Source organism: Salminus brasiliensis, chromosome 24 (genome assembly GCF_030463535.1).
Source record: "Salminus brasiliensis chromosome 24, fSalBra1.hap2, whole genome shotgun sequence".
NCBI classification, from domain to species: domain Eukaryota; kingdom Metazoa; phylum Chordata; class Actinopteri; order Characiformes; family Bryconidae; genus Salminus; species Salminus brasiliensis.
This window is the reverse complement of record NC_132901.1, coordinates 7,039,909-7,065,583: the sequence shown is the minus strand read 5'-3', so window position 1 is coordinate 7,065,583 and position 25,675 is coordinate 7,039,909. Positions and strand designations below refer to the sequence as shown.

Sequence of the window (25,675 nt, the reverse complement as noted above, 5' to 3'; positions counted from 1 at the left end):
TACTTTCTGGGTGAATTACTTAAGATCTCTGACTCAGTCATTACTACACTGGAGCGTTAACTTACTGATGTAAACAATCTCCCAAATTCATGTGTATGCTGTGGTACACTAATAATTGTACACACTTACTGTACAACGTTTACACATTATGCAGATACATGTGTTATTTTATTCACGTTAAGAAAAAAAAACTACAAATAAAAAAATATACAAATAAGAATTTGGCATCTTTTTCCAGAATGCATTTTACCTACAGAGCATTTCATTCCAAAAGTGAAAAACACAAATTCTATGATAAACGTTTAATGTTGTGTGCAAAATGCTATTACTGCAACTTTTATTAGAGGAATCAAGTATATTTCTCTTATGCACAATTTCTAACATAGATATTCAGCATTCTGAAATCTAATTATTTATATTCATACACATTAGACACGTCCTCTATTATTCTAAACCCTCTTAGATATAGTAATGTGCAAGATGAGTCCATTTAAACAGCACATTCATCCAAGCCCTGTACTACACACAACTCACTGACTACATATTTTCCTGTCTAATAGATATTCATTACCCGCGTGCTCTCTTGCTTAATCTGCGAGATATAACAACGCAGAATTTCTTAACTTACACAAATGATCTAGGCCCAAGTTTAGCCTGTCCAAGAAGATAATAGCCAAATCTTAGCTTTGGTCCCATCTAGCCAACTGTAAAATCCTGCTGCGATATCCTCCATGAAACCACTCTACAAAGCAGAACTTCCAGGTAGCTATAACTGAACTAATGTTACTAATAAGAACAGGTGACATACTCACATGCCCCAACATAAGAGCAGTTTTAACAAAACGGGCACAAAAAATAAAAATAAATAAATATATATATATATATATATATATAAAATAAAAAAAATAAAAAACACCTCACTAACCAATAGTTCCCCAGCTAAAATGCTAAATGCAGCTAAAAAGCTAAATTGCAGCACTACTGTAAAACAGTTTTACATCACTTTAATGAGGCAAGTACTTTGAACATAACCTTCAGATATCAAAAGGGCATATTCTGCAAACCCACACAATCAATTTAACCAAATGATCATGATGATTTACATCTTGGCCCTCATTGAAATTCCTACTTTACATTTAGGCAGTCAAAGGCACAACAAAAGGCAAAGCACATCTATAAGTGGTGGGTGGAAAAAAAACACGTTTATTGACAGATTTTACAAGGACAGATGTTAATTATCCGGCTGTTCCTCCACAGTGGTCTTCTCACTGACATAAATGCCATCCAAGAACTTCCGGATATCCTTCTTCCGGACAGAGGTGGCCTGCTGGATCAGGGCAGCTGATTAAGAGAACAGCAATAGGACAATAAATGGTGAGGCAAGGCAGCAACCTTTTCCACTTAGCCAACACACCAGAGTTAACTTATTAGCTAAATCAAATGTGGTCACTAGCACAGACTAGATTAAACATCCCTATAGACAGGTTTCCTGTCTATACATTAATAAGTGCACAAGCAGCCCAAAGCAAAATGTTACGTTTATTGCTGTAATCACTGATTTCACAGTTTGTAAATTCCTGTTGACTTGATACAATTCCAGAGTCAGATGTGTTCACCATCTGGTTTGTTTATTTTTTGTTTAATCTTCTACAGATTATGGCAAAGGGATGTGACCCCTTTATTTCCATCCATCTTCTCTGGGGTTATTTTTGCTCTCCAACATTGGAGTGCTACTTTTCACCCCAGTTGCTTGCACAGCTCTGATGTTGCTGCACAGAAACCAGTCTATGGATGATGGTTAGCTAAAGTGTTCTGCCTTTTTATTTAGAACATGCACACATGCAACAGGCATAACAGTGTTACCGCTGGAAGTGGAAGAAGCGTTAGTGTTAGTCTTTGCATGCAGACACAGCTTGTACAAAGAATTTGCAAATTTATAGAACCACAACACCGCCCAGAAATCCAAGGTCATTTCACAAGTCAGAAACAATATTGAAGCAATGAGAAAAGGAGACGAAAGCAATTCAACAGAGGGGACAAAAAGCCAGAAAGTGATTAAAGCGACAATGAAAAAACATCCTTCAGCCCTGGCGAAACCCACTCTAACCTTGCGTCCTCTACACCTCCGGCTCCACTACTGTCCCCTTCTCAGAGACATAGATACCATCCAGGAACTTTCTGATATCCTTATTTTTGACTGAGGTTGCCTGCTGGATGAGGGCCGCTGAAACAAGACACACTAGGGTGGTGAGAGGCATGCACACACTAGCAGGCTCTGTAGTCAGAAGGGTAGGTACACAAGGATTCTTGACAGGATTACACACAATCAAGGGTATCACAGGACATTGATCTGTAGTGATTCACCAAAATTGTAACAAATTTTGTAATGCATGTGAGCTTAGGGGCTAATATGTTACTTTGGGATTAACATTAGCTTTTGGCTATAGTATCACATCAAGAATAAAGACAGTTTGACAAATATTGTACTTCTGAAATGCTAAACATTCTAAGGCAAAAACATGCTAAATGCTAACATGGTAAAGCACATTTACGACCACTCTTCACTGCAAGTGAACCATATCAATGCATGAACATGCATCACTATTATTTTGACCAATTTACAGAAAAAGTAATCTGGAACTGTAGCTGACCAAGACAGCATTGAAAAACATTGTGCACCCAGCACAGACGGGACGAGAGATTCTTTACACCAGTACTGTCGCAGTGCGCTCTGCATGGGGTCCCCATTATTATGAATGCACTGGTGATTGCGTGCACTGCACTGTGTTCCTATACAATAGATATCGCTCACTTGAAGGAGAGAACAGCATAGCTGGCTAAAAACGTGCCAGTACAAACTAGGGGCAACATCAAGGATGCCAAAAGTCACAGGTCATGTCCATATATTGTATAAGCTAATTACGTAATTATCACAGGCCTATAAGAGACCAACATGAAAGTATTAAGTAGGGGTTGAGGAGTCTGAGCAGATACTGGCTGAAAGTTAGGTCAGTCCAGTCCTCTTTTTTAAAGCTTAAATTGTGTTTGCAAAACTATGCTCAGACCAAAAAAAAAGTAGTGTAGAGGAACCAATTATACTTTAATGAACATCTGCTTATTAAACACTAAATTAACAATGGCAGCAGCAATAAACAGAAAAGGCACTTCAGGATTTGGCACAAGTACTACAAAAATGGTTACACCTTTTCGTGCAAGTTTCACCACCACCTATACCTGTGAAGGAATATGTCTTTAAGCGGGTTCTCATTAAGTAGCTATTCGGGTCATGTTGACAACTTAAAAAGGCAAAGTTAGAAAAACTCTTAGAAAAATGTAGCCTCACCAGAGTTTGACACCAGCTCAATATCATTACCCTCCAGAACAAGCTCATCTTTCTGGGCTGCAGAGAGTGCACAATTCACACCTGCAAGTCAGAAACCAAACAATTAGGCACATTAGTCATCTTTATGTACTCTTTAATGTAAAGAGGACATCTGATTTTCAGTTCCACTAAACAAGTATTGGAAATAACATTTAACTCCAATGTGTGTCATTTTTCCAACAGCAAATCATGCTTTAAATCAGATACTGATATCTAAATAAGCTAAATTGACTCGTCAGCAGGCACCTTTCAATGTAGCAGGAATAACAGACAAAAAGTCTGTCAGCAAGCACACAAAGTACCTGGCCTCATACGGACACGACGAATGTACTTCTCTCCCAGAAAGTTTCTGATCTCCACCATTTGGCCATTCTCCTGAATCACCACATTGATAGGGAAATGGGCATACACGGATCGCATCTTGTACCTGAAACCCTACACAAAGAAACTTCAGACATTAAGAACAGCATAAAACCTGGGTTTCTATTGATGTATTTTACACGTTTTACCACAATGAAAAGTAGACGTTTGCAAAGATAATGCTAAAGCCCAAAGTCAATAGAACCATTTTTGCCAGGCAGGAACAAGGCAAAAGATAAACTTACTACTTGCAATTTAGATCTCTCACTCTTTCCAGGCATTGAATTATTAGTCATACCACTAATAAAACCCCCAAATGATCTTACCATGGTTACACCCTTGATCATGTTCTGAACGTGGCTGCAAATTGTTCTGACAGTGGCCAGCTCCTTCCTGTTACCCCACCATTTGTCCACACGCAGCTACACAGGAGAACACATTCAGCTACATAAGCACAACACATATCTAAAGAACACTTGCACTCTGAATTCAAGGGACCATCCCAATCCAGATCACCTGTAAGAGCAGCATAAAGGCCCCTTACCTTCTTCTGCTTCTTGCCGAGCAGACGGAGCTCCAGGTTAATGTGGTTGAACTCCCGGCGAAGAGTTCCGCGAGGGCCCTTCACGGTTATGGTGCGGCCCTTCAGGGACACATCAACTGCAGGACACATGATGAGAATGTATAAATATAAACCAGCAAAAGAACATTACATTAACAAGGAAGGCATGGTAGTCGGACTGGAGTAAACTACTAATTAGAGATTCCTCTATTCACATCTCTGAATAAAAGCAAATTCTATATCAGCACTGGTATGCTTTGTGAACACAGCTCCTAGTCAGATACACATGGACGCTTTACATACCTTTGTCGGGGATGTCCACCGTCTGGGTACTGAGAATGGTCTTCATTCTGTGGAGGACCAAAAACTGGCTGTCAATACAGATTCAACTACGTAAACTACATTTTTACACAGAAGCCTTCACGGCATCTGAATCCAGCTAGCACCGGGTTGCCGGCTATACAAACCCGAACAACTCGACCTGCTACGCCACATACTTACAGCAGTTGCTACTGGCAGATCGCAACATTAGTAGTAATACTAGATCAGAGAACAGTCTGGCTACTACGTCTTTTATTAAAAGGGTTCGAGTGAAAGTCACTATAAGGAAAATTAGCAAAGGGCTAACAGATAAACACAGAAGGCAAGTGCGTTAGGGTCTTTTTCTATATTAAATTGGCCATATAGCAAAAATACGCATACCGATGCTTCAACCAACATTCAAATAATATCCACTATAATCGATAACGCAATGAGATGGGACATTAGGGAGGATTATAGTGGATTGAAAACCTGGGGATAACGCAGCGCCATGTTCTTACCTCGCCGATAGAGGAGGAAAGGAAGGAGGAAAGGCGTCATGACGCAATTGTAGCACCTACGTGCTGACATCATTTTTGAGCCTGCAGACGCGACCGATTGATTATCGAGAAAACAAACTTACAAACTCAAATATTTGTCCCAAAATATAGATCATTAAAATATATCACATCATACTAATGACAACAGTAAATATTTGTCATCATTTTAACATTGTTCAAGTTTATATGTTATGTTACATAGATGTTGCAATGTGTGTAAAACATTGTAAAACGAAATACTCTGTTTTGTGTGTAATCTGGAATACAATGCATTCTCCTTCGTTAACGTCTCTCCGAAAGCATGGTAAATATTATAGCTAGACATTAGTGAGGATAGTCTATTGAGAAACAAATATGTGCACATTTCAAACTAAAATGCAATGTCACCTTTTTACTTAAATCTTTGAAAGAAATATATTCGAAAATATAAAAAGTGATTTAAGCGAAGTAAATATTCACTGAATATTTAAATGCAACAGAAAATAATTAGCTAGTGAAAACAAATGAATAACTATCAGTAAAATCACATTCAGTAAATAATTTGGAGTGAACACAAATGAATAACTATCAGTAAAATCACATTCAGTAAATAATTTGGAGTGAACACAAATGAATAACTATCAGTAAAATCAGATTCAGTAAATAATTTGGAGTGAACACAAATGAATAACTATCAGTAAAATCAGATTCAGTAAATAATTTGGGAGCGCGGGGTAAAAGGTTAAAGTAATGAGGGGTTTTAATCGATGCCAGATGAAAGAGATGTCAATGACGGACTAGTCTCCTGAAGTCATGGCGATGATAAACCGGAGTTTAGCGGGTCGTTTGTCCTGTTGTCATATTTTGCTGTCACACAAATGCGCGGAAACCTCACATGTAAGTTGTTTCACAGGTACTGATGCAATACATAGTAGGTACTTGATAACCTGGAGATTGTCTCTTTGGTAACCGTAGCGATTTGTGGGCCTGACAGGCCTCTTTAAGTCAGATGGGAGCTAATGCTGGCACTTTAGTGATGCTGAATAACTTTCCTGACTTTGTTTTCAAACACTCGCCACTGTGTTGTAACAATTTTTAAAGCATTTTTAATGTTGCTTTAGTGGTAGTTAAGATATTGTTCACTTTAAATTTAAGTGTCTTAGCTAACTACTTGCGACGATCACTTCGCTGTACTAATGGTGCTTTTACATTTACATTATATTTAAGGCATTTAGCAGACGCTCTTATCCAGAACGACTTAGCAACAAAAGTGCTTCTTCACATTTCCTATTAAAATATCCATAGCTAGTTTGTGTCGGCTAGGATCTTGGACTCTAGACCTTGCCATTGGATTCATACTCTTGAAAGAGATGGGTCTTCAGTCTGTGTTCAAAGACAGCAAGCGACTCGTTCGTTCCACCACTTCGGTGCCAGGACAGAAAAGAGCCCGGATGCTTGTCTTTCGTGGATCTTAAAGGATGGTGGGTCAAGCTGAGCCGCACTTGAAGCGCCAATGGCTTGTCCATTCTTGGCTTTATTGGTCAACGTCAGGGTTTTGAGTCTGATGCGGGCAGCAGCTACAGGAAGCCAACGAAGAGAACACAGTAGAGTCTCAAGAGTAACATGACTGAACAATATTTTATATTTGAGGGAATATAAGTTGTCCATGTCATAAAAACTGAATGGAAAAGCCATTCTTTGTTTAAAACGGTTCTCTAAATGTACGTTCATTCCTTATTTTACAGTCTTTGCTCCTTTAGAAAGACTATGCTGACCTTTTATCAGGATACTGATTCATGCTTTATGCTATTTTTATACATTATTTTGGATAATGTATAAATATAGATCCTAAGCAAGAAATCCAGTCGTCTTACCCAGGTTATCCTGTAATGCTGTGATATATTTCTGTCATTAAGAGATTGTGTGTTTTTAATGCCACAAACAAATGTTAAAATGTAATTTGCTATAAATAAACTGTTGCTAGCCAATATTATTGGCCAGGTTCTTATTAGGTGTTGTAATGTGGATTAACTCATGACATGAAGTCGCTCTTCACATGGTTCTTTAAATGGTCACAGGGCCACACCAGTCGACTGAACACTGCGGCCAGCACATCAGCTACACTGCAGGACCGAAAGAGAGAGATTAAAGAAGATGGCCTAGATCTGAAAGACTTCATATCAGGAGAGCTTTCAGAGAAGAGCAAGTGGGAAGAATACAGGGGGAACTTGAAGCGACAGAAAGGAGAACGGTGAGTCTGTTTAAATTGGTACATGTAGAAATAAAACATTGTGTTAAACTTGTTTTTGCAGAGTTATTTATTATGGCAACATGGATTCTTGTCTAGTAGGAAGCTTAATATGGATTAAGGTAATCAAGTTTTACACATGTTAACTTTGAACCAGAACACTTTGATGCTAACTGGTGTCTTTCTGAAACCAAACTATTTAAAGAATATGTTTAAGCTGTGGTTTATATTGCAGGCTCAGGTTACCACCATGGCTGAAGACAGAGATTCCAATTGGGAAAAACTACAATAGACTGAAGAACACTCTCAGAGAGTTGAACTTGCATACTGTGAGTATCTAAAACAAGAAAGCATTTACTTCTTTGGAGAGATGCCATCATTTAACCAACAAGGTTTATGATTTTAATTCGGTACAGATTTGTCGAGAGTTTCTGACAGTAACAGTTCAGGGTTGAATAGTAATTGGCTGAGTCTGCATCCGCCTCTGTAGTTCTGTTTCATTCTACCTTAAAGTAATGGAATAACCTAGAATAATCACAGCTGTGCGGGGTGGCATTGCAGTTCAGTGTGCTGCCTGATAACTGCAAACATTACACTGAAACTGCAAAAACTGTGCTTTTCACTCTCACCTTATCCATGTAGCTTGACTTTCTGGTGCTGTTGGATTCCCCCAGCCTGCAGCTTTTGCCACTGTTGCCCTATTTGTTTATGAGTAGTCTAAATCCACATTTAAGCAGAACTGTGCCAGATGTAGCTGAATTGAATCCTGTCTCGCTGTCAGTATTTGTAACATTGCTGTTTTGCAGGTGTGTGAGGAGGCCAGGTGTCCTAACATTGGAGAGTGCTGGGGAGGTGGAGAGTATGCAACAGCTACAGCAACCATCATGGTCAGTGTGCAGTATGTGCTCAGTTCTCAATATGCACAACTGAAATTCATTTATAATACACAATAGATCAAAAGTATAAATAAGTGCATAGCCACATATAAACGTGTGTAAAGGAAGAGTACTGCTACTGTAGTGCTGTTACATGTGCAATGATGTGGTTCCCCTACTCTACATTTACTGTTATTATTAACAGACAAACTAAAAAACAAACAGGTAACAACTGAATAGCATCAGCTATTAAGCTACAATTAGACCGCTGATGACAGACAAGTGATTGCTTCAAGTTTAATTCAGCTGCTTAAAGGACAGTGATTTGTTGCTTTTCATTTCTGTGTGTTGTTTAGTTTTCCTGGAAACAGTGACTTGAAGAATAGCATATGCATTTTGTGAAAAAATAATATATTAATTTTCTGTCTGTTCTAGACAAACATAAAGCCACAATTTTTGACTACTCAATATTTTCTCTCCCATTTGCTCTCTCTCTCCCTCTCTAGTTGATGGGTGACACATGCACACGTGGTTGCAGGTTTTGTTCTGTAAAGACGGCGAGAAAACCTCCTCCTCTAGACCCTGACGAGCCATATAACACAGCTAAAGCCATTGCTGCATGGGGGCTGGACTATGTGGTGCTCACTTCAGTGGACAGAGATGGTGACCACACACACACAATACACAAAACTCCTTTAGTTTATTTAAATGGAAACATCTGATGGTTTTACTTGCTGCCTTAAGATTTTTTAATTTTCTTTTTTTTTTTAAAGACATTGCTGATGGGGGTGCAGAACACTTCGCAAAAACTGTTTCCAACCTCAAAGAGAGGTAAAGAGGTCTAGTTATAACTGTGTGTGTATGTATGAAAACCAAAGAGAATCATGACTAACCTGCAGGAATAACAAACTGTTATGTTATTCTCTAAACCAGGGGTGTTCACTCTTATCCACAAAGAACTCATGTGACAACAGATTTTCATCTCTTACAAGCCCGAGCTTACGAGCTCATCTCATGGTACTTGTATGATCAGTTGGTTCCAAACTATTCTTAAACTATTGATCAGATTTGCTCCTGTCACAAAAGAATGAAGTCCTACAGCCACTGTGGCCCTTTTTGTATAAGATTGAACATCTCTACCCAGCAGTGACTATAAGTGCATTGAAATACACAAAGTAAGATTAAGTTCTTAGTTAGACCAATACAGCCATACTATTAAAGAAGACACCAAAGAAAAGTTGTTGGTCAACAAGAAAGATTGTATATACAGCTCTTTATATAAAACACTATGTAAGTCAATTTATAGTCCTGTAAATTAGGTGATGTGTATTTCTGACAAACATGACAGATGCCTCCATCTTTTTAAAATTTCCAGTTTTAGTGAACCTGTGCCCATTGCTGCTTCAGCTTTCTGTTTTTGACTGACAGAAGTGAAAGCTGACTTTTACGTCTTTTGCAACTGTAGCCCATCCACCTGGTTATCTGAGATACTGTAGCATTTCTGTCCGCTCCAGTCAGCCTGGCTATTCTGTGTTGACCTCTTTTGTGTTGACCTAGTTCTGCAGACAAGACATGTTTGTCTGCAGAACTACTGCTCACTGGATGTTTTTTCCTTATTGTAACATTCTGAGGAACATCTAGTTAATCCTAGAAATCCCAGGAGATCAGAAGTTAAGTACTCTATCCCGTCTGGCACTAACAGCCACGTCATTGTTAAGATCCCATTTTCCCCTCATTCTGATTGTTGATATGAACATTGCCTGAAGCTGCTGGTCAGTATCTGCATGGATTTTTGCAATACACCGCTGCCACAGGATTGGCTGATTAAATAATTGCATAAATGAGTAGGTATACACGTCCTTAATAATTAATTGCTCTGTGAGTGTATGCATGACATCATATCATATAAAAGGTATTAAAATAGTATTTGTGTGCGTGTAAAGTAAAAGAAAGACAGGATGTTATAAATGTGTCCTTTCTTAGGAGCCCTCATATCCTGGTAGAGTGTCTTACTCCAGATTTCCGTGGTGACTTGTCAGCTGTGGAGATAATTGCTCTGTCTGGTCTAGATGTTTATGCCCACAACGTTGAGACTGTGAGAGAACTACAGAGGTCAGTGCACAGAACTGTACTGGGAATATAAACTCAGTCTTTCACAAAATTGCAGTGTTTGGATGTGACCCATATTGCTCCACTATTGTGTATATTGGGTAAATCATAAATCTCCCACAGTGCATTAGTAATTTCAGGTGAACATCATAGCTCACTATCTTGAATATGGGCCAGAATGCCTAGCGAGTCTTTTTGTTACTATGCAACAAGACAGTAATGAAATAGAGCTGACAATGTTTGTTCATATGAGCATGTGATCGGTATAAGCCACTGGATGCCAGGAGTTGTTATTTTCCCATGTAGTTTGTTAATGGTAGACTTAGCTTAGCAACATAAAGGTCAACTATTATTCCATGAACAGCACAGTGCTTTTACTGACTGTAATTCAGAATTCAGTTTGTGTGTGTATGGAGCTTTAAACATAGTTAAGCCACTCGCAGGTTTATTTATGTGACCGGTGCTGACGCATGTTTGTGAACTAAATGGTCCCTTCCATTCAGGGACACATTTGGGTCACAGCACTTGCTTTTCTGTAGAGCATTAGGAACAAAACAAGAGACAAAGAAAAGTTGGTCAACATAAATGATCTCTAATCTATCTTTAAGTTATTTACTTAAATTTTATTTAACATCTGGACTAAAACCTAGCTGTAAAGCCTTTTAACAGTAATGCGTGGGATAGTGATCTGATTGTGTATACACAAACAAGACATATTAAACACAGATTCCTGTTGGATTGCTTAGATCTAAGTCGAATTTGTCTAATAAATTGCAGTAACTGTACTCCAACAGAAATGGTGCGTGTGTGTGCATTTAGGGCTTCTTTGTCAGTGAATTGATTCACAGATTAAAAAAGCTGCAGCTACAGACTCCTTTTGCCACAGTAGGTATTTTAAAAACTGCAGCTCTCCCTTTAGTCTTGTACAGTTGCTTAAACATTTTCTGTTGCACCTGAATTAGTATTAGAATGCCAGGGCTCAGGATTTGCCTTTAACATGGATGCCAGCATCCACATATGAGATGTATGAATTAACAAACAAGATTGGCTATTGTTATAAGTGAAGGAACCTTTTCATTTGTCCTCAGGAGAGGACAAATGTTGAGAACATTGAGGTTGTACATTTTCAAAGCTAGAGCAAACATTTGAATGATTATGTAAGTTCCATGTTATATTTGGAATTCACATTCAAACCTAGTGGTGTCATTTTGTCCACAAGGTGGTGCTCCTAGTGAAAATAATAGGGAAAAAAAGTCAAGCAGCTGCTTGTTTAGTTTGAGTACTTCAGTAACTGCCACTGCCACCAGGTGGCAAAAATATCTCCACCAATTGAGACCTTAAAAATGAATCTAGGCTTAAATGAAGCGTAGTCACTGTAGTAATAGTTTCTGAGTAATGCTAATGTATTTAGGACTTTTAATAACTTCATTATTTAAAGTGAAGTTAATTATTTGAGCTTGTGTAACAGATGTTTGATGCATGTCTGTGTGATGAGTGGAAGCTGGCAATGGCATGTTAAAATGGGGGCCCTGTTGCCTGGTTTTGATTTTAATACTATTTTTGGCTTTTAGGTATGTGCGTGATCCTCGTGCAAACTTTGACCAGTCGCTAAGTGTGCTACGTCACGCAAAGCAAGTAAAACCAAGCCTACTCACTAAAACCTCTATCATGCTCGGGCTGGGTGAGACAGATGCACAGGTACACTCTACAATGAAAGGTATGCATGCTCGCACACGCACACACTGTCAGTCTTTGGCACATATAAGCATATGGGGTGGAAGGCGTTGGGTCATTGGCCCTGCTTAATGAATACTATATTTATTATTATAATTGCTGTTGTCTTGTCCAGAGTTAAGGGACTCTGGAGTGGACTGTCTGACCTTGGGACAGTACATGCAGCCAACCAAGCGGCATCTAAAGGTACCACACTTCTTCTATACTGTACTCTACTGCCTCCTGATTTCTTTTGATGTGTTAATATATTGATGTGCTAATGTTGTAGTGGTATTACATTTGATTTTTTAAATATTAATGTGTGTGTGTTTAGGTGGAGGAGTATATCACTCCTGAAAAGTTTGATTACTGGGAGAAGGTTGGTCAGGAAATGGGCTTTGTCTACACAGCAAGTGGACCGTTGGTGCGCTCCTCTTACAAAGCAGGTAACTTGTATCGGACTTACTTTCCAAGTCTCCAAAGCACAAACGGCACACATGAATTTCTACATACACTCATCATGGACATTAATGTCATGGCAATATTGGGCTTTCAGTTCTTTTTTCTGGCAGATAGAGCATTAGTTTATTTAATAGGGAAAAATGTTTAGTCAGGTTTAGATTCCCGACCCGATGCCCAACCCGGGCCGGGCTGAGATTTCCCACCACTTTCCTCGGATCGGGGTCAAGAAAATGGTCTGCGACATAGGCCTATGATTTTTTTTTTTTTATGAATCTTTTTAATTTTATATAAAGCTATGGTAACAAATCACACTGTAATTGTAAAAAACGTTGCACAAATTAGATTGTTCTAATCGCATATGGGTTCATAATGTCAGTTTATGGGGCAGTCAGGCACGCTCGGGCCCAATCTAAGCTCTAGTAACAGAGGTCGCCCAATTATGTCCAAGTTTCAACTGTCTCGCTGATAGTTTGAGTTTATGCTGAATAATTCTAAGGTACTACTCCCTCATTATTCTATTCACTTACCATACCATTACGAGTTCCACTGGCAGCAAAATAGCCCCAAAGTATTTTGCTGCCACCACCATGCAGTTGGTACAGTGTGCTTGGATTTTAATGCTTCACCTTTACTCCTCAAAAACATCTCTAATCATTGTATCCAAACCTCCAGAAAGCTTTTTCTGTGTCCATGTGGTCAGCTGCAAACTGTGGTCAAGCTTGATTTTTGAACAGGGCTTTTTTTTCTTGAATGGCAGCTTTTCAATTCATGGCAATGAAAAATTCACTTGACAATGACATTGTTGTTCCTAACAATGTAAACCAATTTTTTCTGAGCTGATGGTTGGGTCTTCTTCCAGGCCTTGACAAAATGTCTACGCAATTACTTGTACTTGCATATAATTGTATGAACCGGTGATCCTTGAACCTGCAGTTATTTGAGATTAATATGTTCATCCATCTCAGATCTGCACTGAGCTTCTTGGAGTTTTCTACTCGTACTGCGTCAATTCAGTGAGTCCTTTTGATGGGGGCACAGAGAAGCTACCAACTGTTATCTATTCAGAAAACATTTCATTATTTTCCTTGTTGTTGGTTTCTATTCTATTACAAGTAGTGGTAGTTCTAAGTAAGGAAAATTCCCTTTTTTTTATATATTATCCATAACTGCTTTTTAAGTGTAATTTGGCAGTCGAGTAGCTCTGCCCTTGCATCACTTGGAGTCTGATTTTCTTCATTTGTGCCTTTTGCTTAGGTGAGTTCTTCCTGAAAAACCTGCTGAAAAACAGGAAGACGGAAGAAACATCAAAATGAAATTGGGTTCCCGTCCGAACTACACATGACCTAGTCATAAAACCTGCTGCCTAATCCATTATTTTTCATCAGGCTAGCCTCTACAGAGGGAGTATTTACATTTATGTTAATTGAACAAGAAGGCTAAGGCAGAGGGATCTTGCAAAGCCAAAGAATTACTGTGGAGAGGAGAACCTAGAAGTCAGCATATGTCAGACTCAACCCTCCTGAAATGACTTATTAGTGTATTCAGTCTCTGCTATAAAGAATACATGCAGTCTCCTCAGTGGCTTAACTAGTAACACTACACAAAGTACAATCTTTGTGGCAGAAAAGTTAGTTAATATCAGAAGATAAAAACAGAAAATACAATAAGCATGTTACACCTGTGTAAATTGGATAAAAATCAACTGCGCAATATGTGCAATGTAATATCTAATAAAATTGTTTTCAAAAAGCACACCAATGGGTTTCATTGGTCCATATTTATTTCAAAAAAAATGTTGCTTTCATTTGTTTTACATTAGTGTTACAAATTTATACAAGATTTTATGAAAAAAAACACAAACTAGAATGTACTGCTTTTACAAGACATGATTATGCAATAACTGACTGCGATCTTCAAAAGCTTGATAATCATTTGTAATCAAACTAACACTTGACACTGTATGAAAACACAAATTAAGCTCTGTCTCAAAATCCTAAGTGTTTCAGTTCATTTGATATGAAAAGATGAGAGCTTCACTCACACCACTAGTCTTTTTCTTTTTTTCTTTGTCAGTGCAGTTATATATAATGACAAACGCATTCCAGAAATAAAAAAGCTATTTAAATATGACATTACTATGTAAACTATTTGAATTATGTTTAGTACTGGGACATAGACTTGAACAAAAAAATGCTACAGTAGCTAACAATAAATGGATTTCATTTGCTTATTTGCTGTTTTTTCATTTATTTTTAGCAACATTTTTATTTGATTTAAGCTATTCCTTAAAAGGCGTATTTTACTCAAGTCTTCGGATTTACTCTATGTACCAAAGAACCTTCTGGAAAGGCATTAATACAACATGTGGTCCATATAAACTTTTAAAAAAGTGTGGAAAAAAAAAATAATACAGATTTACGGTGGGTGAAAGTGCACTAAATGTAAGACAACTTTGTCAGTGGAACAGTGTGAAAGGTTTGTCATTTATGTTTTACCTCTAAGGCTTATTATTGAAAAAATAACAGATTTATCATCAGGAAACAATCAATTGCATGAATACTGAATAGACAAACAAAAGTCTCGTATACTACATGTTTACTGCAAGTGCCGAAACGAAATTAATTTCTACATGACCTTTTATTCAACCGGTCTTGATCCCTTTGGCTAAAACAGGCCATCAAGATATGGAAATGATATCTGTTCTGAGTGGCTCTCCAGTTCCTGTAAAGTTTGAATGGTCAGAGATAAACTGTTGTCAGCTGTTTTTGCAGCGTTGTTTCCACTGGGGAGTAAATGATACAAACTACATTCTATTCTACACTGAACTTTGTTTTAAAATGGTGAGGTAAACAGTCCCTTTTATAATCACGCAAGAGAATATGGGAAGTGTGGCATGGTATAGATGGGAAAGATGAAGATGGGAAATTGAGTATTATGAGAGATCCACTACACACAAAACACATACATTATCGACACATTCCTGCTAATGTGATATTGCTGACTTTGGCTTTTTTGGTTGGATATTCAGCCAAGGTAAAGTGAATGTGTTTAATGGACTGTGGTGTAAAGTATCTGTGCATGTTTGCCCCTCAGACTTTGGATTTCTTGTTGGGTGGTTCGTTGAGGGTGATTTTGGGTACTCCACCAGATGGTGTGAAGGGAAGCCTCGTCATCACCTTCTTACCAATGGTCTCGATCTACAGACACAAAATAAAAGGGGTTCATTAAGGGGAAGGTTCTGGTCATAAAGCTGAACAAGCCACATTCTAAATCACTGTACACGCATTCTGTGTAGGCTTTCTACTAGATTTTGGAGAACTGCTGAGAATTTGATTGCATTCAGAAAAATTAACATGGGTCATCTCTTGCCTACTGTAAAAGAACAACATTTGGTAAAACTACTATTAATAGTTAATTAATATTATTAGGGGGTATCATTTTACATATTATACATATGCATATTATACCCCTATTAATATTGTCATGATTCACTTGTACACCAAGTGGTTCAGTCAAACAGGTTTGTTTTTGTGCAAGATGGTAATCTTACAAAACAGTACATTGTGTGAATGCTCATAGGGAAGTATTCAAAAGCAAAATGAAGTTGTTTCCCAATTGTAATTAGAAGTTTCAAAACCAGAGCTTTGTACATGACCTGATGCCACACAGACTATATGATAAACAGAATGTTTATATATTCAGTGCAAAATGTCAACTCAGTAAAAGCAAAATACAATCAGATTTAACTCCTGAAATGACAGTATTCTGTTCACAATTCAAGATCTTTCACAATTATTTTATGTAGCTTTATAGAGGTGTATGAATAACCTGTTAATTCAATTTCTTTACATCATGCTAAAAAAGTAATGTTCTAACAATTGACTGTTAGTGTACATTACGGTTTTAAATCAATACAGTTTAGATTTCTTTTTTACTTACTTACTGCAATAAAATGACTGTTACAGCAAAAAACATTCATTATCAGGGTGCAAAGTTAGCATGATTAAAATCATGAATAAACCACACACCCACCTGAAAACCAAGGTTCTGTAATTGTGGGTGAAGATGGTCCAATACGCGGCGCCCGTCGAATATGAATGCTGGCTTTAACATCTGATAATGGATCTTCTCATAATCCAGATCCTTACACAGAAACACCACAGAAATATACATAGAATGTTTATTAAGCATTGTAAAAAATATTACCTAACATGTACAATATCACATTATTTGTTTTGAACTTTACATCGTAATACCTGTATTTCATTTGCGCTATTATATATTACCAAACAAAATAATCATTATACATAATGCCACATGTTTACTTTTATTTACTAATAAATAAAAGTAAAAATACTGTTTATATGTCTAAAAAAGAAAACAGTAAATTTGTTGGATCAGATGTGAGAGGGAAAGAATTAATCAGACCTGTTCTGTAACAAATCTAGCATGATATTTTATTTGATGTCATGTAACTAACTGTTACTTTCAGTGGGAAAGTGGAGTGTTTTAGAAGTTTGAGCATGATCTTAACTTAAGCGTTTCTACTAAAAGCACCTCATTTTAAAGCTGTTGACTGATATGCAAGATTTCACTATGGCATCTGAAAAACTTTTTTTTAAGACAAAATGACAAACAGTCTATAGGTTTTACAGTTCATAAACTAATATATGTTTGTGTTTACCTTAAACATGTCCCATTCAGTGCAGATGACCAGTGCATGTGCACTTTTACACGCTTCATAAGGGTCTGATGTCACAGTAACCAGCTCTGATACTAAAAAAGGAAATACAGTTAGACACACAAGCACACACATGCACACACCCCAGGACCTCTGTCCTAATTGTAAAGATAACAGAAACTCAATTTGATCAATCAGAGAACAGCAGTGGGTTTTTTTTTCCTCCATCATTGACAATATAAGATATTAACGCTTATGTCACTATACTGCATGTACTGATCTGACCCATAAAAACATTAAACAGACAGAGTACAGTATTAACACACACACACACCTCTTTGAGGGTTGTCTCCAGAGATGCTGGGCTGGGACAGGTCCTGGATGATCTGCTCCTTCAGTACTTTGGGATCATAGATATGCAGCTTTGCTCCCTCATCCATCAGATATTTTGATATATAGATACTTGATGACTCTCTAAAACACACACAGTAAAAACACACCTTACAATGGTATTTTGGCATAACCACAATATGCATAACTTAACTACTTCATTCACATAAACACTCCCATTTGCAGTGTACAATCAGTTACTACAGAAAACATTCCTTAAATGAACAAAAACTGTTGCACTGAGAGAAAAAAAAAAAAAACAATGATAGAAGCAAACTGGCAGGTGAGATGTAAGGCAAAAAAATACGATGGCATTACTTGAGTATTGTCATTGAAAATCTTTTAAACACATTTAAAAGAATGGTTTACCAGAAAATCAGATTTAAACTTTTTAAAAACATTTTTATCTGTAGTTGATCAGGTAAGACATGTTTGGTTACTTTACATTGGGGCTATGAGGCTAATGTTGCCAATAAACACTAGTTTCTAAGGGCCGGTGACTGACAGGGACCCTAAAATATATTATAACATTTTAAATTTTTAAGTTATAGAGTATTTTTCATCTTTCTTGTTTGGCAAAAAGCACTGCCTGATTTGCCTTCCACCTTCTATGTGCATGAAATACTTCAGATCACCCTCAAAACAGTGCAATGTGAGTTAGGAGTAATGCATCATTGCATTTAAAAGAAATAAATCTGAAACACAAAAAAATAAAACAAATAAAGGAAAATATTTAATGGATATTAACTGCTGGTTTAGTCCATAGTGGAACAGGGCTACCAATAGTAATTTAATATCTTTACAATACATTATTATTATTTAAAAAGTTACAAAAACATTCTTTACAATAAAAAGAATTTAAACACTGTAATTACTTTTCCATACCCTGATACAAAAGCATAGACCATCATGCCTTTCATATTGGTCCATGTTGGTTTTTGTTGTTGTAGTGTTAGTCTGGTACTGGTTAAGCTGGTTAAGCAAGGTAATTTATTAACATTTAAATACACAGTAAATATGGTCTTAAAATACACAGTAAATATGGTCTTTAAAAAAAATCTTATAAAGGGAATTAGTCTTGCATCAAAAAGTGAATTCCATTGCATGTACTACTGCAAAATCATTAGCAGCACCCTGCCTCCAGCAGTAACTATAAAGCAGCCAAATTTTAAAAATAAATGTATTGGGTAACTGACTAGGTCTAGAGAATATATACAATTGTGTCATTTAGAATTGTCACCAAACCATCACCTAAAAAGTACCACTTTCTGGACCACCAATGTTTTTTTCTCCAATCAAGAGGTCAACTCTCCTGGTTTTCTGAACCATGTAAACAGAACTGCAACCACTTAGTTTAAAGGGTCAGGCTTGGATTGAAATATTTAAATATTTTCAACGCATTTTAGATGAGAGGCTTGCATAGTCATGCTTAGTTGTGTAACATCATTCAGGATTCTGCAAGTACGGCACAAGCTGCAGCATGAAAAAGCATTTCAGTCTGGATAAAGGTTAGTTAGTGTGGAGGTGTGTGTGTGTGTTTGTGACAGAGATAGAGATTGTGCATATGGCAGCTGGATTGGAGGACAGAGTTCACGTAAAAGAAAAGCGTGTAAACTTTTGACAGACAAGTTACACTGAATTAAATTGAGTGTGGTTGTTGGTGTGCGTGTGTATGTGTGCTTGGTTACACTGGGTAGATGTGGGTTTTTTTTTGTATGTTATTGCATGGTATTAAAGATTATTACATTGTAAAAAAAAAAAAAAAAAAAAAAAACAACACTACTGTATACTGGCTACATAATGTAGATTTATGTTGAACTATACATATTTTATGCCATTTTCTATAAAATTACATAATAACACTTGTAATGTTCAATTAGAACAACAAAAGTTAAACAAACAAAAAGTTAATATACTGTATCTATTAAGTCAATTTACAGTGGGTGTATGCATGTGTATACCTGGTGTCTCCAGTGTCTTTTTTGAAAGAAAAGCCTAACAGAGCAATTTTCTTTCCCGTCACAGTGTTGAAGAGGCAGTCAATGATCCTACATGCAAATCTTCTCCTCTGGTACTCATTCATGTCTATCACCTACACACACAAGTATGAAAAAAAAAAGCCTTGAAGTAATTTTTTTTTTAGTTTGAAAAACATCCTCATTAATTCCACTTGCTGCCTCCTTCATTTTTGTTGTCTTCATGCTATATGTTTGACTGTGGCTGTACTCTTCAACATAGTGTTTTTTGCGTGTGTGCCTTTTAATTATCATTTTGTATCAGTTTGTACATGTCTGTAACTGTTTGTAGCTCATTATTTAATAAAAATGCATCAAGCTCTTTTTTGTGAAGCATCATGTTAAATAATCAATATGAAATAAATACACATAAATACAAATACCCATTTCTGCCATAGGCTTTTGTACCTGCTGCCAGTAAGAAGCCACCTCTGGCAGATTCAGTGCCTCACACAGATAGACCAAATTTAGCACATCCTTCTGAAAACAGCTCCCTCCAAAACCTGACAGACACACAAATACAAAATGTTACTGAATTTAAACAACACATTACACTATTAAAAGGAATCAAATTTACACAATTTGACAAGTTTGCTTTATTAGTTTACATCCAAGTAATGGACGCTAACAGTCACAAGTTTAACACAATGTAAACTGACTGCACTAAATCATCACACCTCATGAAACCATAGTCTCCTCTAAGCAGCAGGAAATCAAAATAAAAAGTGTTTTAGAATAAAGTTTTCTCTCTACTTGCATTTAGGAAATGGCAGTTGCTCATGTTTGCTAGAAAGGCAAATCAAACCCCTCTGTTTCTCTGGAGTGTGCAGTAACGTGCACAAACATGACATTTATGATATCTGTATGACACTATGACAATGTTTGTAATGCATTAAATTTTATATAGGAACAATAAACCAAAAGGCCTAAAAATGTAGGTGGCAGTTTCACCATTTTTTTTTAATGGAGGTGACATTCCTCTTGCATCTTCCTTAAAATTGCTTGTTAGACATTCGCCAAATTGTCACTTAAAAGTCTCAAGAGGTTCTCAATGCCGATTCTGGATTCTGGAGTTCCACTAACCTGCATTTTCACAGCTCTACTACACCGACATTATCTCAGGAAGAGCTTGTTTATTACTTTATTAGTTGTATTATGCATGCTAGAGGACGGGAAAACGGTCATTGCTTCTGGCCAACAGAAATTCTGCTTTGTGAAACACATTAAAGAACCACTGCATTATGTTGCTCACACAAACTCACCTACGCTAGCTTTAAGGAACTTGCTGCCGATGCGCTGGTCCATGCCAATAGCTCTGGCCACCTCCTCTACATCTGCCCCAGTGGACTCACACAGAGCAGAAATGGAGTTTATGCTGCTAATACGTTGGGCAAGAAATGCATTTGCAGCCTAACTCAAAAAAACAAAATACAAAAATTTTTTTCAAAATGAATAAATAATTTATTAACCATGTGCATTATATTATTGTAACTTCTTAGGCAAAAGCAAAATAAATATTTCTCCATCAGTCTTTCTTTTTCTTTTTTTCTTTTAATTTAAAAAGCTACAGAGAAGTTGCAAACATTATGAATGTTGATTACATAAAACTTAATTATGGGTGTTTTTGCTAGAAAGAAAAAATATAAAAGATTTTTTATTTTATTATTACTACAGTAATAATAGACTACAAGTATTATCATGCAACTCAAGAGGTGGTATGGTATAACTTGGAAGAATTGTACTGGCTGTAGGCAGTAAGTTTTGTTGTTGTTGTTGTTTTTTAAAAAAACTTATTTCTTGATAAAATGCCCATCCCAAACATGCCTGCAAGTTCACACAGCACACATACACACCAGTTTGGAGAGCTCGGAGGACCAGGTGTTGGTGGTGATGATACGCGATTTGGGCACCCAGTGCTCATAAACCTCACACAGTGCTTGGATGGCCTTCTGACCCTCCGGAGTCTCGTCCCCTCCGATAAGAACGCGGTCGGGCTCCTTTAGGTCCTTCACCGCTGTCCCTTCTGCCAGAAACTCTGGGTTTGAGAGCACCTTCGGGAGACAGGGGGGAAAAGTGTATGCAATTGGAATTCTACTCTAAAATGAAACTCAACTTGTTTGGCATTAATGTTTTATTTAAGGGGGGGGGGGCACATTATTTATTATTAATTATTTCGCTGTCATTTTGAAGCACAATGTCTATTTATGTATGATTTTGGGGGAGTAAAAAAAGGACACTTTTCTGTATCCAAATCAATGTTTAAAACATAAATATACAACAAAAATATTTAAAATACAGTTTAAAATACAGTTAAGAATTGAATGTCGTATATTAAAAATGAAATATTTGTTCTCATTGTTCTCATAATTTAATCTAATTCAGCTAAATGTCAGATGTCAGTTTTGATTAGTGTAACAGTGAATCAAATATGTTAATTTCCACTTGCCAAAATGCAATTTTCATGTATATAACTCACACTGTGTGATGTCATGTTAGCTGTGTATTTCTTCCTGTGGGGTACCAGGGTGATTGAGTGTTTTAATAATATCTTACAGTATTCAATCATCCTTTCACTGATATCTTACATAATTTGATCAGGGCTTTAATAAAAAAAAATTAACTGTGGTTTTAAGAAAGAATATACTATTTCAGTAATGACTGATTAAATTTTTTGGTGGATTTTCTATCAATATTATATATATATGGTATTGTGCCATCGCTAGGTACTACCAAACATTTGGCCTGTAGTGTACAAGTGGTTATAAAACAGACTGTAACTTTCAGTCTGTCTGCAATTTATTTCTACAGCTTTCAAATAAGGAGAGATGGAGTCATTGCAGTTGCAAACAAACTCTTGGTGGGACTTTCAGGACTTCACTAAACCTCACCAGAACATTTCTTCTGCTAATTAAAGAAAATCCCTCATGATCCAGACACATACTGATTTGTCACAATTAGACTTTGCCCCTTAATAAGCTAAATGTTACACAATGCAGAAACTGGGAAAAAGGGAATGTTAATGAGCAGAGAGAAAAATACCATTATTCTACCCCCCTCTGTAGATCACAGAGTCTCAAAAAAACAACTTAGTACTTATTACTATTATGTAATAAGTACCAAGTCATTTTTTTCATGTAACTCTCATTCACAGGCATGGACACAAACATACAATACAGACATGCTTATGCAAAAAGCAGGTCCAATTACACATTTTACACATCCTGTTACACTAGCTTTGCTTATTTGTTCATTCGAGTGTACTAACCGTCTCTAAATAGTTTACTCTAACAGATAAATGTACACAGACATGTAAGAGATAATTTAGGAGTATAAATATGCATCATCACCGTCACACAAAAACCTCACAGCTCCAAGCAGAAGCAACTGAACAAGACAGGGGAAAAGCTTCCTAACTTTCAAAGGGATTTTGAATTGTAATAGGGGATTCTCTGCCAAACTGTAACCTTCAGTAAGAAATTCCAACATATGCTCACCTGCAGGTTAAGGCTAGGTTTGGTGTTGGCATCAAATATCCTGCGAATGCTCTCGGCAGCTCGGACCGGTACAGTGCTCTTCTCTGTCACAATCTTATATCCGTCTGAGACCTCCACAATCCGCCGTGCACATGCCTCAATAAACTTCAGATCAGCAGCACGGCCCTTACCCATTCCATAGGTCTTAGTGGGGGTATTTACCTGTAGAAAATGTACATTTTAGAGGGAAATCTCTTTTTTTGAGTTTGAGTGATAACCCAGTTGACTAATAAGTCAGCTGATACAGGCTATACAAATTTTATGTGCTAAACCAGCATGGTTAAATAAACTAAAAAAAGGGCACAAATGCATGTATACTAGGACAAAATGTCTAATTATGCCTGTAATTATTAACAAAAACTAATTCTCAAAAGCTCTACTTTGGCACTGAACAATTTCAGATTTATCAATTCACAGTTCACTTCACTGATTGTTAAAGCATTTAGGTTTGTTTCATTTTTGACCACCTAAAAATATAAAAGCCTAAAACTCCTTAACTGCAAAAGAGTATTCTGATATTATTCAAGCCTGATACTTACAGAAATAAAGACCAAGTCTGCTTCTTTAATGGCAGAGTCAATGTCGGTAGAAAAATAAAGGTTCTTGCCACGGCATGACAACACCACCTCATTCAGACCTGGCTGCACATGAACAGGGGGATGGGGGAAAAGGGGCCAAAAGAGAGAGGCTCTTGTTAGAGGCAATGTGTGTAGCCAGCATGACTCCATTAAAATCTTGAGCTGTTACAGACCGACAGAGACTGACAACCAGATGTTCTTTATTAATCCCCAACAGGACATTTGGTTGCAATAATAACACAAAAACAAGACACAAATATAATGAATATTGGGATATCATGAAATATATATATATATATATATATATATATATATATATATATATATATATATATAGATAGATAGATAGATAGAGAGAGAGAGAGAGAGAGAGAGAGAGAATATACCTGATTTAAGTACCTCATAAATTGGAAGAGTTTCAGAGTTCCAGGCTTTGATTCGGGCCTCATTCACGTCCACCACTGTCACCTTGATTTCAGGACACATGCTGGCAATCACACTACAAGTTGGTCCACCGACATACCCTGCACCTATGCAGCAAATTTTTTTGATCTGGAACATCTAGAAGAAAGGACAGACATGGGATGAAAGGGGTCTGTAAATCAATGCAGTAACATAAAAAACATAAGATAATCTCATTTGTATTTGTATTCATATGCTGTTGTATCTAAATTGATAAGTTCAAACAGCACCGAATTCTCCAGGCGTACAAACATGTTTTGCCTTTTCTTCTGATGTTGATAAACCGCACATTGTTAATATCAGTTGATATCAGATATCTAATGAGTAAGGCTCTACCATACAGTGCTTACATTTTTGCCAATCTCACATATAATACGTCAGAAGAATGACTAGGTCCACATTCTTGACCACATGACAAAGAACAATCTTGTAATGTTCAACAGTGATCTAAAACAGATGTTCCCCAACTGTGAGCAGCTAATTGGCCAGAGGAAACTGGAGAAAAAGACTGGTGTGGGGGACTTGGGAGGAGTCACTGTATTACTCTATCCCTCTCAGACCCTGGTGATCTTCTGGGCCTTGATGACCAAACTGTCTGTAATCCAGCAGTTCTAAAACCAGTCCAGAGGCCCCCCTTGATGGCCCACATTTTTGCTTCATCCCAAATCGTGAGAAGGATTGGAGCAAAAATCTGAGCAGTTATCTGAATCTGAATTCAGAATATTAAGAATATATTTTAAACTTTGCAGTTCAGTATCAAAAACATTCTAAATAGCCTCTCAACTCTCAACCTGCCTATATATATATATATATATATATATATATATATATATATATATATATATATATATATATATAGGCATATACACACACATACATACACATACATATACTTTTTTTTCCCCGCTAAAATCAGACTTTGAATCACTCTTCACCCAATACATGTTAGGTTAGTTTGACCTGACATGTATTTAGACCCCTGTGAAGAAGCGTTAGTTTCTTACCTTGCTTAAAAATAAAGTTGAGAAATGGTGTTTCTACTTCAGAGTGAGCAAAAGCTGCTGGAAGTTAACTAGCTAGCTTAGTCCGCCGCTCACACACACTCAACTGACCACACTCCGAAAAATATACAGGCTCTTTCACAGCTCACTCTCACCTAAATGAATAAAACTATTATGATTCCGACGACTCTCCCTCTCTCTCTCCCCTACACATATTCATAGGCACACACACACACCCACCAGCCAAAAAAATGATACGATTACTGTCACTTCCGGGGGACGCAGCAAAATAAAAGTCACAATATGCACCATCAAAATAACTTTTAACAAAATAATACATAGTAAATAACAATATAACAAGATAGAATGTTGGTGTCTAATAGATTTAATTAAATCGCCGTTTCAATCATTTTTACTAACATTTTTACACGTTTGGGCTTTTGTTCTGAAATAACTGGAGGAGCT

At 37.0% G+C, this 25,675-nt stretch overlaps 3 protein-coding genes across 3 annotated transcripts; 1 reads left to right on the top strand and 2 right to left on the bottom strand.

Moving 5' to 3' along the window:
• Positions 1–1,180: 1,180 nt before the first annotated feature.
• rpl9 (ribosomal protein L9) lies at positions 1,181–4,691 on the bottom strand. The gene is made up of 7 exons (XM_072669638.1): positions 4,608–4,691; positions 4,287–4,402; positions 4,069–4,164; positions 3,685–3,817; positions 3,344–3,424; positions 2,108–2,224; positions 1,181–1,341 (listed from the first exon to the last, which is right to left on the bottom strand). Exons 1-6 carry the CDS (start codon positions 4,651–4,653, stop codon positions 2,118–2,120), a joined length of 579 nt encoding a protein of 192 aa, XP_072525739.1. The 5' UTR covers positions 4,654–4,691; the 3' UTR covers positions 1,181–1,341; positions 2,108–2,117.
• Positions 4,692–5,918: 1,227 nt separating this feature from the next.
• lias (lipoic acid synthetase) lies at positions 5,919–14,302 on the top strand. Its single transcript, XM_072669737.1, has 11 exons — positions 5,919–6,040; positions 7,222–7,394; positions 7,627–7,720; positions 8,198–8,278; positions 8,773–8,929; positions 9,040–9,097; positions 10,250–10,378; positions 11,947–12,092; positions 12,225–12,295; positions 12,423–12,534; positions 13,805–14,302. The coding sequence occupies exons 1-11, from the start codon at positions 5,957–5,959 to the stop codon at positions 13,861–13,863; spliced, it is 1,164 nt and encodes a 387-aa protein (XP_072525838.1). The 5' UTR covers positions 5,919–5,956; the 3' UTR covers positions 13,864–14,302.
• Positions 14,303–14,312: 10 nt separating this feature from the next.
• ugdh (UDP-glucose 6-dehydrogenase) lies at positions 14,313–25,478 on the bottom strand. Its single transcript, XM_072669736.1, has 12 exons — positions 25,214–25,478; positions 24,147–24,308; positions 23,709–23,810; positions 23,131–23,331; positions 21,490–21,687; positions 20,899–21,046; positions 20,045–20,139; positions 19,583–19,713; positions 17,566–17,705; positions 17,235–17,326; positions 16,583–16,693; positions 14,313–15,747 (listed from the first exon to the last, which is right to left on the bottom strand). Exons 2-12 carry the CDS (start codon positions 24,306–24,308, stop codon positions 15,640–15,642), a joined length of 1,488 nt encoding a protein of 495 aa, XP_072525837.1. The 5' UTR covers positions 25,214–25,478; the 3' UTR covers positions 14,313–15,639.
• Between the last annotated feature and the right edge of the window lie 197 nt (positions 25,479–25,675).